The sequence below is a fragment of the Pecten maximus genome, chromosome 1, assembly GCF_902652985.1.
Source record: "Pecten maximus chromosome 1, xPecMax1.1, whole genome shotgun sequence".
Classification (NCBI taxonomy): Eukaryota; Metazoa; Mollusca; class Bivalvia; order Pectinida; family Pectinidae; genus Pecten; species Pecten maximus.
The window spans coordinates 50544518-50562081 of NC_047015.1; the positions used below are offsets into that span (position 1 = coordinate 50544518).

General features: G+C 32.9%; 1 protein-coding gene across 1 annotated transcript; it reads right to left on the reverse strand.

Annotated features, from left to right (window-relative positions):
• Positions 1-5965: 5965 nt before the first annotated feature.
• LOC117337138 (E3 ubiquitin-protein ligase CHIP-like) lies at positions 5966-17426 on the reverse strand. Its single transcript, XM_033897966.1, has 7 exons — positions 17268-17426; positions 15905-16103; positions 14661-14826; positions 13873-13948; positions 13009-13065; positions 12257-12373; positions 5966-11528 (listed from the first exon to the last, which is right to left on the reverse strand). Exons 1-7 carry the CDS (start codon positions 17355-17357, stop codon positions 11403-11405), a joined length of 831 nt encoding a protein of 276 aa, XP_033753857.1. The 5' UTR covers positions 17358-17426; the 3' UTR covers positions 5966-11402.
• Positions 17427-17564: the final 138 nt, after the last annotated feature.

Genomic DNA, 17564 nt, shown 5'->3' on the forward strand with positions numbered 1-17564 from the left:
TTTGTCACATACAGCGGAAATGTACTACAATTTGGGTTTTCACTTTCCAGGTTAAGTAGGTCTAGAATATATTTGTTATAAGGCCAAGTTACCTCCCCTGTTAAATAGTGTAGCAACAGTTTGATGTACTACAATAATGTTAGAGGGTTACACAATGAGAAACTTATGACTGGAGCCTTGTTGTATTGGGCATAATTAAGTGGCATAATAAAAAAGCCGACCAGCGGCCTCTTATATTATAGGACTTACCATCGGCCTCTTATATTATAGGAGTGTAGCCAAACCAACGACCTCTTATATTATAGGAGTGAAGCTAACCATCAGCCTCTTATGTTATAGGAGTGAAGCTTACCATCAGCCTCTTATATTATAGGAGTGAAGCCGACCAGCGGCCTCTTATGTTATAGGAGTGAAGCCGACCATCGGCCTCTTATGTTATAGGAGTGAAGCCGACCAGCGGCCTCTTATGTTATAGGGGTGTAGCTTACCATTGGCCTCTTATGTTATAGGAGTGAAGCCCACCATCAGCCTCTTATGTTATAGGAGTGAAGCCGACCATCGGCCTCTTATGTTATAGGAGTGAAGCCGACCAGTGGCCTCTTATGTTATAGGAGTGAAGCCGACCATCGGCCTCTTATGTTATAGGAGTGAAGCCGACCATCGGCCTCTTATGTTATAGGGGTGTAGCTTACCATTGGCCTCTTATGTTATAGGAGTGAAGCCCACCATCAGCCTCTTATATTATAGGAGTGAAGCCGATCATCGGCCTCTTATGTTATAGGGGTGTAGCTTACCATTGGCCTCTTATATTATAGGAGTGAAGCCGACCAGTGGCCTCTTATGTTATAGGAGTGAAGCCGACCATCGGCCTCTTATGTTATAGGAGTGAAGCCCACCATCAGCCTCTTATATTATAGGAGTGAAGCCGATCATCGGCCTCTTATGTTATAGGAGTGAAGCCGACCATCGGCCTCTTATGTTATAGGAGTGAAGCCGACCATCGGCCTCTTATGTTATAGGAGTGAAGCCCGACAGCGGCCTCTTATGTTATAGGAGTGAAGCCGACCATCGGCCTCTTATATTATAGGAGTGAAGCCGACCATCGGCCTCTTATGTTATAGGAGTGAAGCCGACCATCGGCCTCTTATGTTATAGGAGTGAAGCCCACCATCGGCCTCTTATATTATAGGAGTGAAGCCGACCATCGGCCTCTTATGTTATAGGAGTGAAGCCGACCATCGGCCTCTTATATTATAGGAGTGAAGCCCGACAGCGGCCTCTTTATGTTATTGGAGTGAAGCCCGACAGTGGCTTCTTATGTTACAGGAGTACCGTGTTATGAACATTTGGAGGTGGCGCATTACATAATTCAGTAAAAATTTAGTTAATATGTGTGTCTTGTGGAAATGCTGTTTATTGTTGGAACTTGTCTGTTGATAGTTCAGAATACAATGACTACCTGTAGCTGTTACCAAAATAATACAGTTTTAATGTTATTCCGAGGTGTTCCAAGGTCCTTCGGTGACAGTTTGTCAGTCATGTGACAGTCATGTGACAGTTTGTCAGTCACGTGACGGTTTAGTCACCACATGCTTTGCTTCATTGATTAGTACCAATTTCTCAGTGTATTTAAGATAAATAGCAATCATTCGGGATGGCTCAGATCTGTGAAGCTGTAACTGTCTTATCTTCAGGATTGAATTGCCATGATTATCAATGATGTTTGCACATGGGCATTTTATAACTGGAACAAATTTTGTTAACATTTCTTTTCAAATTAAAAAAAAAAAATCCTTGAAAATTTTCCTTATTGAAATTTATTTTGAATCTAGGTTCTGTTCAATCTTTGTTTTACTTGTTATTTTGATTCTTCCTAACTTATTTTTTTTTAAGTTTTAATCTGTCCCACTCTGGGTATCATATCTGTCATTCTTGTATTCAGTGGTATGCAATACTGAACCTCGGCTGGTCGGTATACAACTTAGCCCCTCAAAACCCATATATAATCAGAACACTATTTCCAAAGATTTGTTTCAGTGCAGCATACGTTTAGATCGTCTTTAATTTTAAATTTGCTGATATGTATTAGAAACTTAAACTAGTATGTAAAAAATGTATTGATTTCATTATTGGATTTTTACCTGCACATGCTCAAATACATATTTTCATTTTCATCATTAAGTAGTCATGACTGGATTGATCAAGGCTGTCATATTTCAAATCTTTTTTGTGGCATTATATACAATAATACAATGTGCATTTAGTCTATACATGTATACCTATGCGCACATGTATTACTGTTGAAGAAAAAACTGGTATCTTAAGACATGTGTTATATTAAAACATCTTATTTCTTGCAATTTTTATGTGTTTTGCTATAGCTGTATGGTGATACTGTAATATTTTAAAGACAGATTGTAGCATTTAAGATATGAAAAAGATATTTGAGTAATTTTGTTTATTTGAATGTGTTAGAACTTGCATTTATGTTCATCTTTTTTTTGTGAAATCATCTTTGTATTCGTCACACTTGAAAAAAATTAGAGAAATTGTTTAAGAGGTTTGATTTTCATAACTATGGATAATATTATTATATCTAATAATAGTTGTTTAAAGATTGCATTGGTCAATACAGCATTGTGAAATAGGAATTTGTGGGCTAAAATATATCCGAAAATAAAAATGATAGTGGATCCACACAATTCTGACAGAAAATTTCTGTAATATATAACCTCATTTGAAATTTTGATGAATTATGTTTTTTAGATTTGAAACTTACATGACAGTACTTTTCAAACATGGCAATCCATTGATCAGATTTATAGTTTGATAATAAGAAACTTCAAATAGCACAGGCTGAATTTGTATTTACAATAACTGACCGATAGACACTAGCTCCAGAATTTGTACTTACAATAACTGACCGATAGACAGGAGCTCCAGAATTTGTATTTACAATAACTGACCGATAAACATGAGCTCCAGAATTTGTATTTACAGTAACTGACCGATAAACAAGAGCTCCAGAATTTGTATTTACAGTAACTGACCGATAAACATGAGCTCCAGAATTTGTATTTACAGTAACTGACCGATGAGCATGAGCTCCAGAATTTGTATTTACAATAACTGACCGATAAACATGAGCTCCAGAATTAGTATTTACAGTAACTGACCGATGAGCATGAGCTCCATAATTTGTATTTACAATAAGTGACCGATAAAACCTGAACTCCGGACCTTTTTACAGTTTATTGCAGTCTAAACGGTTGGGTAATACTGGACTGTTGTTACTCATTTAAATAATAAGTCGGACCTAATGATCTTATTTTACACTCTTGCAAAAACTTCCAAGGCCTGTGTTAACCTCTGTAGGTTCATTAAGATTTATACTTGAAATTTTTGTCAGTTTAAAATATGAGACAAAATGATTCATTTACCTATTAAAAGAAAATATACACAGTGATTTTAAAAGTTATTACATATACAAAATGTATTAGTATTTGACATATAAATTTATATACATTCCGGATATTCAATCTTAATGAATTTAAAATATTTTAACAATTGTAATTTTTTTGAAGGACATACAAAATTTAATCTGGTTGACATATTGTTATATCACATCATGCAGGTTCCATCTTCTGTAAGTGATTAAAGCTCTCAAATTCCTGTTGTAAAGTCATTGGTATTCAGTAACTTGACTTCACATCATTAATCTGTGAAATGAAAACAAAATAATGATTTTGATGTATTTATCCTGCTGAACCTGCCTTTGAAGTACATTGTATTCTGTAAGATAACATTTCTTTTGTGCAAATTCTTTTTTTTTACCTTTCTGTTTGCTCCATAACATGTTATTTTAATATTGTATTGTCAGCATGATGGATAGAAATGGGAGAATTATGCTTCATGTGTATTATACAGATTTTTTTTTTTTTTTTTTGTCATCATCCTCAGGGCCTGAGTTATGTTTTGTTGCAAGGTAGCTATTCGATAATTTCAAAATGAAGATTTGAATCCTCTCTGAAATTTTAATACATGTACAAATGTACATATTAAGTACAAATTTAGGGAAAATTGAAGCCCAACCAATAAATCATTCATTGTGACCGAGGTATTATCAGAAATCTTTGAAAACTCTTTTCTTGAATCTTTGGTGTTGATGGTATCTTGGAATTATAGAAAATCTTTGTTGTTGGTTTCTTGGAATCAGTGATTTTTTTTTTTTTTTACAAATAATGCTAATTTTAGCTGTGCTTTTTTAATCAGAATTGAGCGATAGAAGAGATTTTCTGTATAAATTATGTCGTTTGATTATGCATATATTTGCTTATTAGTTTCAATTGTTTGCTTTTAGTTTCATACATAAACGGATTGTTATGTACAAAGAGAATATGATTTTCTCAAAAGTTGCTGAAATTTATTGATGATTGTTAGTTAAAATAGCCAATTATTCTAACCAAATCATGTATTTGTGAATGTGCATATCATACATAATTTGAATCGTCTCATATTAAACAAATTTCTTGATCTTTAAATTTCAAGGTAAAAATAACCCATATATCTTGTCATTGTTCTTTTTTTTTTAATTTTGAGATACTTTTGAGAGGTTTGAAAGCCTAATTAGTTATAACTGTTGTTTAATTCAAAATTTTAAGACATCTTTGTATATTGTAATTTGCAACCTACAATTGCTTGATCACTACTCACAGCCATATTTTACCAATACCTGTTAATAGCATGTTGGGTATTTATACCAAGACCTAATTGTGTAGAGAGGTCATGTTGGAAAATATGCCAGAAATAAGTTTAATTTTCATTTTGGATGTATTTTTGACAATACAAAATGTGCCATAAATAATTTTTTTTTTTTTTTTTTTTTGCAATAACCCCAATTATGTTTTAGTAAATATGCCATCAGTACAGCTGTACATTATCACCTGTCTACAAGACCCAGACTACAACATTACCATTACAACTGTTACATTATATGTTGTCGACTTAACTAAATATTGGCCCCCTCTCTGTATCCATCAAACCATATCTTTTTCCATTTTGTGACCTAGATTTAGCGTTTGTTATATGCTGTTGTGATATTATTTGTTAAGCATATCTGTGAGACATAAACGAGTGATTGTATATATTCATGCCTAGATGCTGTGTATGTATATATGTGTACAGATTGTACAGATTAAACGTTAGTGCTAATCCTGTCAAATTTGTGCTGTTGTTTCTACATATTATCAAAAATATATATATATATATTTATAACATAGTAACACAAAATGACGAAGGAAGACAACTTTACGACTCATGCCCTGACTGGGCCTAGAATTCACAATCTACGGCACCAGGATTATTACTGGAAGGATATTTCAGTGGTCAGTGCCGCCATCCCTCAAGGAAAGAAGTCATGTTTAGAGGACGTTAATAAGATAATATACAAGTTTCCTTCTGAATCAGTCCCTGGTTGTGCCTGTTTAGTTCCGAGTGATCCAAAAGTTAAAATGGTGAAGGTGACCATCTTGGATTTTGCCAGTTGAAGATTTCTTTAGAATTAAGTACATTGTACTGGAAGGATATTTATAAATTGTGTGGAAGTTCCCCTTTGTTCTTAGTATTAGTTCAAGCGAGTTATAGCTATTTCTCAATCTTTTTGGTGCCAAAAACATTAAGTCCACAAAATGGTAAAATGCAAAAAAAAAAAACACAAATTTTTTCTGCAGGATTTTGCCATAACATCACTCCTGAACCTCTAATGCATGTATAAACCAAATGAGAAGGGTGTGAGGTGCATACTTTTGGACCTACAAGCTTTCCAAAAAACTTGCCCCAAAATTTTTAAGTGGGGTGGGACGCTGACGCTGGGGGTACAGCATTAGCTCACGGTTACTCGTAACCGGTGAGCTAAAAATGATCACAAATCCTAGGTTGTCTAACGACAGTGAGAAATACAATTCAATTGTGTAATATAGCATTTTATTTTACCAGTCAAAAAATAACACTTCTTCCATACAACATATTAAAACTTGCAGACAAACATGGCTACTCAAGACATAAAATTTGAGAAATAGAATGCTTCATTATTCTACAAATATGGTAACAACAAATAAGTTAGCATAGTATGTACCTTGTTTGTACTGATAATCCCCAAATTATCACTGATAATCCCATCCTCAGATTATCACTGATAATCCCATCCTCAGATTATCACTGATAATCCCATCCTCAGATTATCACTGATAATCCCATCCTCAGATTATCACTGATAATCCCATCCCCAGATTATCACTGATAATCCCATCCTCAGATTATCACTGATAATCCCATACTCAGATTATTACTGATAATCCCCAGATTATAAACAGTTTGCATTCAACTGCATTAATATGAAGAGAGATGAACACAAAATTGAGGCAGGTCTTAGCTACATTTAGATTTTTGTAAAAATATTCTTTGGAGTTTGACACCAAATGCTATGGTATACTTTGAATTGGGAAGGTTTTAAATGGTCCTCTCTCGTAAATTGAATACTCAAATACTGGGGTAAATTAACTTCTACCAAAAATTGTATATTAAATGCATGTTACGAATATATGTACAACTATTGTGAGGTGAACCCAAATTGTAAAAACTGGGTTGCCAAAGTAAAACACGAGCTGTGCTCACTAGGTATGATGAACATGTGGGTTTCCCAACACGTTACAAATATAAGTTATTTCATAGCTACAGTAAAACAACGATTGTTAGACAATTTCAAACAAGAATTTGACATTTTTTTTGTGTGTCATCGCCGAAATGTGTTTTATACAGGCATGTTGTAGATCATTTAACGTTGCAAACATATCTTTTAAAACTAATTCCTGCTAATTATAGAAAAAAAGGTATTGTTAGATTACGTTTACCTTCCCATTGTCTCCTTATCGAGTCAGGTAGACATAGAAACGTACCTAGGTATCTTAGAACCTGCCCTGTTTGTCTTACTCAGACATCGAGGATGAATATCACCTCATTTTTAAATGCCCCTTGTAATGTGAGCTGAGAATCAAATATATTGAGCCCTATCTTTAAATACATGTATGTAAATCCCTCCGTCTTCAAATTAGTTATATTTCTATCATCTTGTAATACAAAAGAATTGTGTAATTTAGGAAAATTTGTTCATCATACAAACATATTACGAGGAAATTATTTAGCAGAAAATTAGATTTTGTATGATTGACCCTGGACATATTTATTGTAATTTAATGTATGCAAATGTTATATCCATGAACTGTATCAGTTTACGATTAATAAAGAATTAAATTAAATAGCTAAAAAGTAATTTGACAAATGACCAGGGTGCATACACATTTTATAAGAAAAAAATATCCATCCTCCAGTTTTTACTTACATGAAACTTTTCTTACTAGTACATTATATACTCACCAGTATATCTGATCAGTTACTCATTCAGATACAATGCCATCATTTGTCTAGTGAAATATTTGGCATTATAAAGGGTTTGGCAGTCTAATGTGGGAGAGATATGATATCTAAGAGAAAAGGAAAAAAAATTATTTGTAGGTGATGAGTGCGGTAGAAAACAAGGTTTTTGATTATATAATTTAATCAATTGAAAAATGGTTATACAGCCTACTAAATTTCTAGTTGCAAAATGAAGGTGATCTCTGGACAAATGAAAGTTTACACTGAACAGAAGATGCCATACCTGAACTTAAATACTCCCGTCAGATTTGACGGGCGTATGAAAGACCAGAACAGCAATGATCACATTTTTACCCTCTCCTTATTTCTAGATTCAACATGAACTGATTTTTCATGCTGTATTCAAATATGATTTTGTGGTTGCCATTAGTTCCAATTTTAGCCTTGGTTATGCAAATTACCCATGGTCTATATTTTTAGATTTCATTTATATATTTTGTGAAAATTGAAGAGAAAATATTAAAGTATTTATATGCAGTACTAAATCTTACTTTTAAAAAAGGAAAACCCATCCAACATCTGGGATTCAATACATGTACATTCATTGAAAAGTAAAACAAAATGAAAACAACATTCAAAATAATAATATGGCATTAGATTAACTAAAACAGTTTTTAAAATAAGTACTGATTAAATCATATGGTAAAAAAATTCTTACACTCTGTATAGTTTCGAAATGCATATACATGTATTGTAATCTTAACATTTATGATGTTTTTTTTGAGTTTTTTTTTACTATACACATGTACATGCTATGTTGTGTGTTCTAAATGGTATATACTGAGTTTCATAACATGATATTAATCAACATACATGTATATTCAACTATAAGTTTTACACACACACGTAGAACAAAGAATATGCCATCAGACAAACTGAACTGGGACGTCACATATTCTGTTTCTTGTATCGACAATAAAACTCTTTATACACAAAAACATTCACAGACAGTAAGAGTTATTCCAGTATAATATCTATATATACGATAAACCTCCGGTTTGTTCGAAAACAATTAAATAACCAATGGAAGAACTTCATGTTTGTCAAACAGGGACCACTCAGAGACGTGATTTTATTCATTAGACAAACAATTCCTTATCATAAGTAGTGATTTCTCCAGCACGCACCATGCATAGAATTCTGTCCTCCCGTTGGATATATATTTCACTGAAACAACCCTTAATGATTCTTTGAATCAATCATGTTTAAAAACAATACTATGAGTTTATGTCCAATTTGAAAAAAAAAATATATATATATCGTTACACAACAACGAAAAGCACCCCTCACCATCACAATTTACACACACAACACATGAATTATGTTAATGAATCATAATCCATTGTTTCTGGCAACAATTCTATATTTCTCAATAATTTACATAAACATGCCTATTGACCATATTGTACAAAGATTCCAAACTCTTCACTTTCTTCTCCTCAAATCCATCAACATGCATTCAAAACTGATCCCATTTTCACGAACGTCCTCAAATTTCAGGCTTTTTGCAAGATTTATTAAAATCAGTCCTCCTTAACTTCATCCTTACATTATTCATTCAAACTTTTCTCAAATCTACAGTTTATTTTAATAATAATAATAAAATAACCTTCCAACTTAAGTAAAATGATACATACCAAACTTTCAAACCAACAAGAATTCTCTCTTCAAAACTTTCAATCTAAAATAACAAATTGTTTATCTCAACTGCTCTAAAACAATTTTCAATACAAGTTTTTCTATAAGAGTTTGTCACCTTTCAGCTGATCATCCAGCTGATTTCATTCACCTAGATCTGGTCTGTCCAGCATGTCAAATGACCAGCGGAAAAATCACTGACTTACATTATCATGTATATCTTTGGAAAAGGAGTGACCAAAATTATATATATAAAAAAACATAAGACCCCAATTCATTTATAGCCTAGATCTATCAATTTGAAACTTTCAAATAATTAACACATTCTGCAGGATAAAGATTTTTTCAGACAAACAAATTGAATGAAAATCTGCCTATGGCCCATTTGAATCCAAACTTTTTGATTTTTTGTTTTTTGTTTTGGTTTTAAGGCATTCCTGAAGACTACTGTATTACTCTGAGCATACATTTGATCAAAATGCCTTCAGAAAACACTAACCTTGCCAACTTGAATGCCTTTCTGATAGCCAAATATACACAGCTTATAATTAAAATTCTTAATTGATTTCACAAATATCAGTTCATCTAATCTACATCAAAAATTTAAGTGATATACTGTATACAATCCAAAACAATTCTCATTTTCATATGTATTATGCAGTCTGGAAGGTATTTGTTCAGCCATCATACCCAAAGTGACTCTAGATCTAACAGCTCATTAAAATGATGTCATGAATTTAAACACAACCTCTAAAGGTCAAATTGAGCATATTGGTACTTTAAATTATTCTGGTGCCATTTTTCAACAGCAGTATGACTTACATCTCCGAAAAATGTCTAAATACAATGGTTACTGATAATCATCTGTCACTGTAATGGTTTAAGCCTACAGGAATTAGAAGGGAAAATACCAATGTTTTGAAATTTTCAAAAAATAACGATATAACTTAATTACGCTGCAAGATAATCTGTTTTTTCTGTGTCCCCTCTAAATCATATGTAAAACTTAATATTGGGACAGGCCAGCCATAATATACTGCTGAACATTTGGGAACACACCCTCCCTTAAATATGCTACATCTCGGTGGAAAACAAGAATAGGCTGTTGTACATTTCCAAACAATACCCATTGTTTATACTTTATGCCGTTATCCTCCTCAAAAAGCTCAAGTTTCTCTTTTTATCATTTAAGTTCGAAGTGAATAATAAATACAACCGAAGAAATTCTTTTGTGCTCCAGACCTCTTTTGTACATAACTTTCGCCTTAAAAGAAATCACTTTCAGGACACCGTTGTTAAGATTTTTCCTTTGTTGGTGTTAATTAGATATATCTACCATAGATGCCATTTTATATATTTTTGGTTTAAGCAGTGTGTATACTTTCGGCACTTTGACGATTACACTTTGTACACATGAAATCATGGCTATTGTGAAAAATAAAAATATTTATGGGGGTCAAGATAAATAAAAATCCTTTGATTGTATGATAGAACAGTTGTACATTCAGGAAGACTAAGTTACAAGGTATCTGATTTTCAATTGTTGAAATTCTGTCACAGACAAGCGCTCCGAGACAAATGTATAATTGACCCTCCTGGAGACAAATATAAACCTCCCAAGTCATTTAAAGCTTTGACAGATCAAAGTAAATTACAATATTGATGAATAATTTTGATAATGTCAATATGAAAGAAAGACTTCTGCTTTGTTTTTTTATTTCTTATTCACTTTATATGAAACGTAAACCATCTGTTACATTTCTGAATATTAAAAATCAAACTCCATAACCCTGCAACCACCACCGTTAAATCGGGTTGCCTTACTGTCCAGCAAGTGTTTTGGAGTATAAAACAGTCTTTTTTAAAAGTTATCTCACAATCTGATTTTTTTTTAACATGACTCTTTTTAAGAAGGTGGTTGGTTATCATATAAAAGCAACTTACTGTTAAATGAATTTAGAAAAAGCTTTTTTTTTCACTTTTGGATAATCTAATCAGATTATTAAATATGTTACCCTGTCAACTCCAGTGATAACCCTACCCTCATATCAGCAGACCTCGCTCCGGGATCATGAAACAATTTTTTAATTAAATTTTCAATTTATTTTTAATTAACAAATCACATTTGACAAGGTTCATGACCTTTCCTGTGATTGGCCAAGTAAAAACTCAAGACATCTTGTTATTTTATAGGATTGTTTCATGAGCCTGGGACCAGAGTTCTATTATTTTGATTATTAAACATTATATCACTGTAAGAGAGAGACTAGTGTTTAGAAATCTTCAGCCCAAGGGTTTTCCTCCAGATAAATGTCCATGACTTCCTTCATAGCCAGGTTAGGAATCAGTTGCTCCTGTTTCAAGTCTGCTCTGGTGACTGGATCGAAATGGCCGACTCTCTGTCAGGATCAAACAAATAGACATTTCAGATAAATTTATTCTGATATTCAGATTTTCACACAGCTTCCAACAAATTAGAGCCATTTTCATAAAATCTGTTTTCATATGAATTTTGTTCAAGGTAAGAAATGCAGAAAAAAAGATCCAATTAGAATCTGAAACAAGTTCATTTTTTATGGTTTGTTTTAAAAAAGCTTCTGTTGATTCTTAAAAAACGATGGAATTGGAACAAAATTAAGACCGTTTCGCCATTAAGACAGGCTATAACTAGTGCTTTTGCAAGAATTATTGAATAAGAATTAGTGAACAAGAATATGTGAATAACAATGAGTGAATAACAATTAGTGAATAACAATTAGTGAATAACAAAAATTATTGAATAAGAATTATTGAACAACTATTAGTGAATAAGAATGAGTGAATAACAATTAGTGAATAAGAATGAGTGAATAACAATTAGTGAATAACAATTAGTGAATAACAATTAGTGAATAACAAAAATTATTGAATAAGAATTATTGAACAACTATTAGTGAATAAGAATGAGTGAATAACAATTAGTGAATAAGAATGAGTGAATAACAATTAGTGAATAAGAATGAGTGAATAACAATTAGTGAATAACAATAAGTGAATGACAACTAGTGACTAGGGATGAGTGAACAATTAAGATAGTGAACACGAATATAACATCAAAGCTGAGGAGACAAAAGAAGATATCACTAACCTGTAAATGCTCCACAATATCTTTTTTGTCGTAGGTTATTCCACTAGGTGTTATCACAGGTTCTCTCATCAGCTCAAAACTGATTTTACCACAGAGGTAATCAGGGACGTCTCTCGTCTGAAAACAACGGTCACTTAATTAACACTGTCTAAAATTATCATTTGGATATTCAAAACGTCACAGATATGTTGGTATATTAATCATAAGGTAATTAAAGTCAAATTACCATATTAGCCTGAGGAGCAAATTAATGCTTAACATTTAACCAAAGTTGGGGGGATAAGTTTATTTCAAGACAATAAAATGGCATTTGTTTAAATTTTTACCAGATTTTAATTAGATTAGTCATTAGTAGGCTTATTACCAGACATGGGCTTATTGCTGGAAAAATACATTATTTTTTGTTTACACGAGTTGGCCTATTTCCAGACATGGGCTTATTGAATTGCTGGAAAAAATACTATTTGTTTTCTGTGTACAAAAGTTGGCTTATTACCAGATATGGGCTTATTACCAGGCATGGGCTTATTACCAGACATGGGCTTATTACCAGGCATGGGCTTATTACCAGATTACTATATACTCTGCAACATGATTTAAGGATTATTCATTCAAATGATTCACCAATTTGAAATGACCTAAAATGTGTAGGGTTCCCTAAATCTGTAGTAAGTTAGTCAGATGTATAAACACCACGGAGTATATATGAGTAAGGTGTACATTTTGTGGTGTATCGATCTGGGTGTGCTTACCTTTCTCCGTACATCTAGCTGTGCAAATAAATCGTTAACCTCTTTAAGTCTCTTTTCCTGCAAAACCAAAAGTAAAATAGCACCTACATGTATATACAATCATGTATAGCATATTTAAAGTGTTAATTAAATGTGAAATTTGCTTGATGGCAGATTGTAATGATACCTTGTATCACAGGGACTTGGCACATATTTCAAAACCATGTTCCTATATGATACATAGATATGGACTATGAGTTGGGAATTTGTGTCAAATCCCTGTGATTATTATGATCCAGTGTAGTAACACTATATGCAACTTTTTGTAATGTCTACCATTCTGCCATTATATATACAGTTGATGTGTAATTCAATTAACTTAAAAATACGGTTTTAATTGCATATTGCCACTGTAACCTTCTAACTCTAACTCTGGGGTGGTCGGGTGGCACAGTAGTAACACATTTGCCTTTCACCTAGGCGGCCCGGGTTCGATTCCCCGCTTGGATGTGAAAAGGTATGGGGTCACCTGCCCGACCATGTGGGTTTTCCCCAGGTACTCCGGTTTCCTCCCACAGTAAGACCCCTAGCGCGCTTCCATCCGGGCCAACAAGCGTGATTAATATACCATGCGCAAAATATACAGATAGAAGTTTTTTCAGCATTTTAAGCCCCAAAAAGTACCTGCGCAAATTACACTGGTGCGCAAGTTACACAAGTTTTTACGGTAAGTCGATAGAAGAACTTTTTTTGCAATTGTTGTAAAATAAATAAAGTTTACATTACTTTAACTCTATGCTAGAAAAGATTTCTGTTCCTAGTGGTGAGGTGGATTAGGAAGATGGAACAACATTTAAATGATATATCAGATATGTATTTACTTACATGTTCATCATCCACACTGCCCAATCTCTCCTCTACATTTTCTTCTCCTGTATTATTTAGTATTGCGTCCCTCTGTCTGAAGTGTAAATGATAGAGATCAACATAACAACAAGCCCGGAATATTGAAATTATCTGTCAGAGTTACCAGGTAAACAGGACTTTATCTTTAATCCAGAATTTTATCAAACAACAAGCCCAGAATATTAAAATAATCCGTCAGAATTAAACAGGACTTTTAAATCCATGAATTTATCATTCTTGCTTGAACCAATAATTTATTTAATTATATAATAAAGTTAAATACAATATGACTTTGATAACGTATTAGGTACTCTGATATGACCATTCAAATATGAATAAAAGGGCGGTAACTCTGTATAATAGACCTGAATTTATTTTAGTATGCCACATTAAATCAGAAATTACTTGTAGTCCTTACCTGCAAATGTATGCCAAACTACATGTAACAGGGTATAAAAGACTTCAATTGTCCAGGATGATTAATTGGCCATTTTAATTTGAAAAAGATTATGATGAAATTTAAAGCAGTAATTTGTCATTCAACAAATGTAGCGAAAAAAAATCATACATATTGAATTTTGTTATTTTTTTTTACTTCTGTTCAATGTATTTCTCATTCTTCCGATACATTTCATTATTAATTAATATTTATGTATACATTTTTAATTTCTTAATGTCTCACTTACCAGACCCATCCTCATATGACCCTGGCTTTTGCAAGGACATTTTAAAACAAAAAAAATCCCATATACAAGATAACAATTTACCTTTCTGCTTCTTCCTTTACAAGGCGATTTAGATATGTCTGAAGTTCAATTTCTTCCTGTATGCGTTTATTTTCTATAACATTCCATCGTTTTCTTTTGGCCATCCGTAAGGCACCAGTGATTTCATCTCCAAAGTTCAATTTCTGTTCTTTCGCAAGGTCATGTGCTAAAAATATACAAGTTAAGAATTTAAAATTTGTTATAAACATAGAAAACCATAAAATGCGTATCTGATGATGATACGTGATGATGCATGATGCATGATGATGATGATCACAGCATGTATGTGTAAGAGTGTGTGTATGTTTTTTTTGTTTTTTTTTTAAACCTTTGTCATTCATGTCTATTGTTTAATATGTGAAAAATCTTCAAAAAATAAAAGAATTATAAAAAAATAAAATGCGTAAAATAAAAGTTGTATAGACTCAAATTTCCAGTTTCATTGTTTGAAGTTTTCTTTTTATCAAAATATGCATTGATCCAAATTACTGATAGTGCAACATCTTTAGAGATTAGCGAAAATGAAGCATCCAGAGCATAGCATATCGCTGGCATCTGGGTTATGACTGATTAACATTTTGTTATTGAAACAGTTAAATCAAGACTGGTTACCTGTTGGCCATTTTGCTATTCTGATTAGTCTCATAATTGACCATTCACAAGTTGAGACCAAGGGGAACACACAGAGAATTTGAAAAAGATATATTCAGAACTTCCTAATAAATATTAGATATTCTTCACCTGTCAAAATCAAAGATGACTGCCTGTCATCCATTTAGTTCTTTTGATGTTGAAAATTGATATAATTAGAGACAAATGCATGGACCAAAAAATGTAAATTTGAAAGAGATCCTTCTAGCATTTCTTACGAAATATTGACAACATTGATTACTTATAAGGACGGAGAAAGAGTGGTTTAAACAGCCCACAATCTGATGATAATTATAAGCAGAATCCATTATAAAGAGGTATATATCAGTAATTGATGTTGCAAGGAATGCATCATTGACAAAAATTTGCATTTTTCATGTTTTGTATAGAATGGAATCTATATGGGACCAATCTTCAGAAAAATCAACTCATTATTTATGCTCACTTGTTCCATTATAATTATTAGATTCAAATAAACTTTTTCAATTAATACCATCAATCTTCTACCATGTTTATATTGATCTCGAGTCTCCTTTTTTTATTACTATTATTTTCATTACAAGCCCCTGTGCTTACATAGTAAGTATGTATACCTCTGTTAAGACTTGTTGTGGCTTCATCATAAAGCCCCATCTCCACCAGAGCCTGACCTAGGAAGAAATGTCCTTTTACCGACGCCCTGTCTAGGTCCAGTGCCTTCCTGCAATCTTGGATAGCTGCCTCCCAGTTCTTTAGTTTTAAGTAACATAATGATCTGTTTGTATAAAATGTGGGTGTGTTTGGGCTTTTAATCTGCAAAAAAAAAAAGAAATTAATTTAAATAATATTGTCAGATCATAATGATGACAACACTGAACAGGATTTAGTAGTTCTACAGAATAAAATAATATTCTTTATTTCTTTTTTATATATAACAGTCATCTTATCCTGCCTTTTTGGCATTTTTTTCTTCGTTATTGTTATCAGTCTCAAAAGCACTAAAGGGAACTTGAATATGAGATTGACAAAAAATTGTATTATCTAACTTCAAAGAAATAGCAATAACAAACATTTATATGGTCGAAATCAAATTTAAAACCTTCTTTTTTGAAAAATTCATATTTGCTGTATTTGGACCATAGATCTGAAGTGAAATTTTATCATCTCTCTTTTTTTTTGTTAAAAGAAGGAGAAGTATCACAGAACTGGACCAAACAGACCACCAGTGCACATGGCTAGCTACTGTTGTAAAGGAAAAGCAATCGACATTCATGTCTTAAGTGTTATGCACCAATTAAATGTCCAATGCTTTTTCACCACAACAGCAGTGAACAAACCATGGCATTGGTTAGCCCCACATTCCTCTAGCCCTCTCGACACCAGGCTTAGACATTCTGACAGATTATACCGCAGATGTAGTATAGGAGATGGTTAACCAGGGATCTTTAAATCCACACTCTTATACTGAGATACTTGGATAATAGTTATCCATGACTGAATGCCTGACACATGTATATGGTACAAGCACAGGGGCATGTCTAATCTTATATTACAAAAACAATATTCAGATATACCTATAGACCCTATATTAAGAAATAGATATGCCCCTGTGGTACTAGGGTACTTTTAAAGGAATATTTCTTTATTCATTCACAGGGGTATGTCTAGTCTTATATTGAAATTAGTCTTTATATATAGGTATTACTGACTATTTTTTAATATAAGAATAGACATGCCCCTGTGATTCATGTATAAGGCTGTTGTTTTGAAGCCTTCGTCACACAGGCAATATAAAATTTACACCCATGACGAAGCTTAAGAATGTTTAAAACTAAGGTATAAGGTAACAAAATTAAAGTCGGCAATGGCTCATATATGCAAGCTTGGATTGTTCTCGAAGGAAGTGAAACAATGAGCAGATAAGTGACATGATGTCGTCATATAAACCAGGATTCCCTTCCGCTTTCACGAACTTACGATAGCTTTTGTATAACATGATGCGGCACTGTCGTAATTTCGGGAAGCGAAATATTTGTTTCCTTGATCTTTTAGTTCAACAGCACTCATTGTGAGGACATTCCGTCAACTAAACACTGACAGTCATTTTCTCCTTTCGTAATCAAGCATGTGTTTGACTGTGATTTGAGGCAATATAAGTTAATTTCCTAAACGAATAACGATACATTTTTTCCGGAAGAGTCCCGTTTAAAAAAATCAAGAATGGTACTGTAGGATAAGCATTAATTTTTGCCAATAAAAAAATCATCATGACAG

Bases quoted from the DNA above. Each gene is read 5' to 3' on its own strand.
- LOC117337138 (XM_033897966.1), bottom strand. From the start codon at position 17,357: ATGAGTGCTGTTGAACTAAAAGATCAAGGAAACAAATATTTCGCTTCC. The intron at 14,827-15,904 runs GTATACATACTT...GTATATTTTTAG, and splicing joins CACAACAAGTCTTAACAGAG to CACATGACCTTGCGAAAGAA. The intron at 13,066-13,872 runs GTAAGTAAATAC...TTGGTTTTGCAG, and splicing joins GCAGTGTGGATGATGAACAT to GAAAAGAGACTTAAAGAGGT.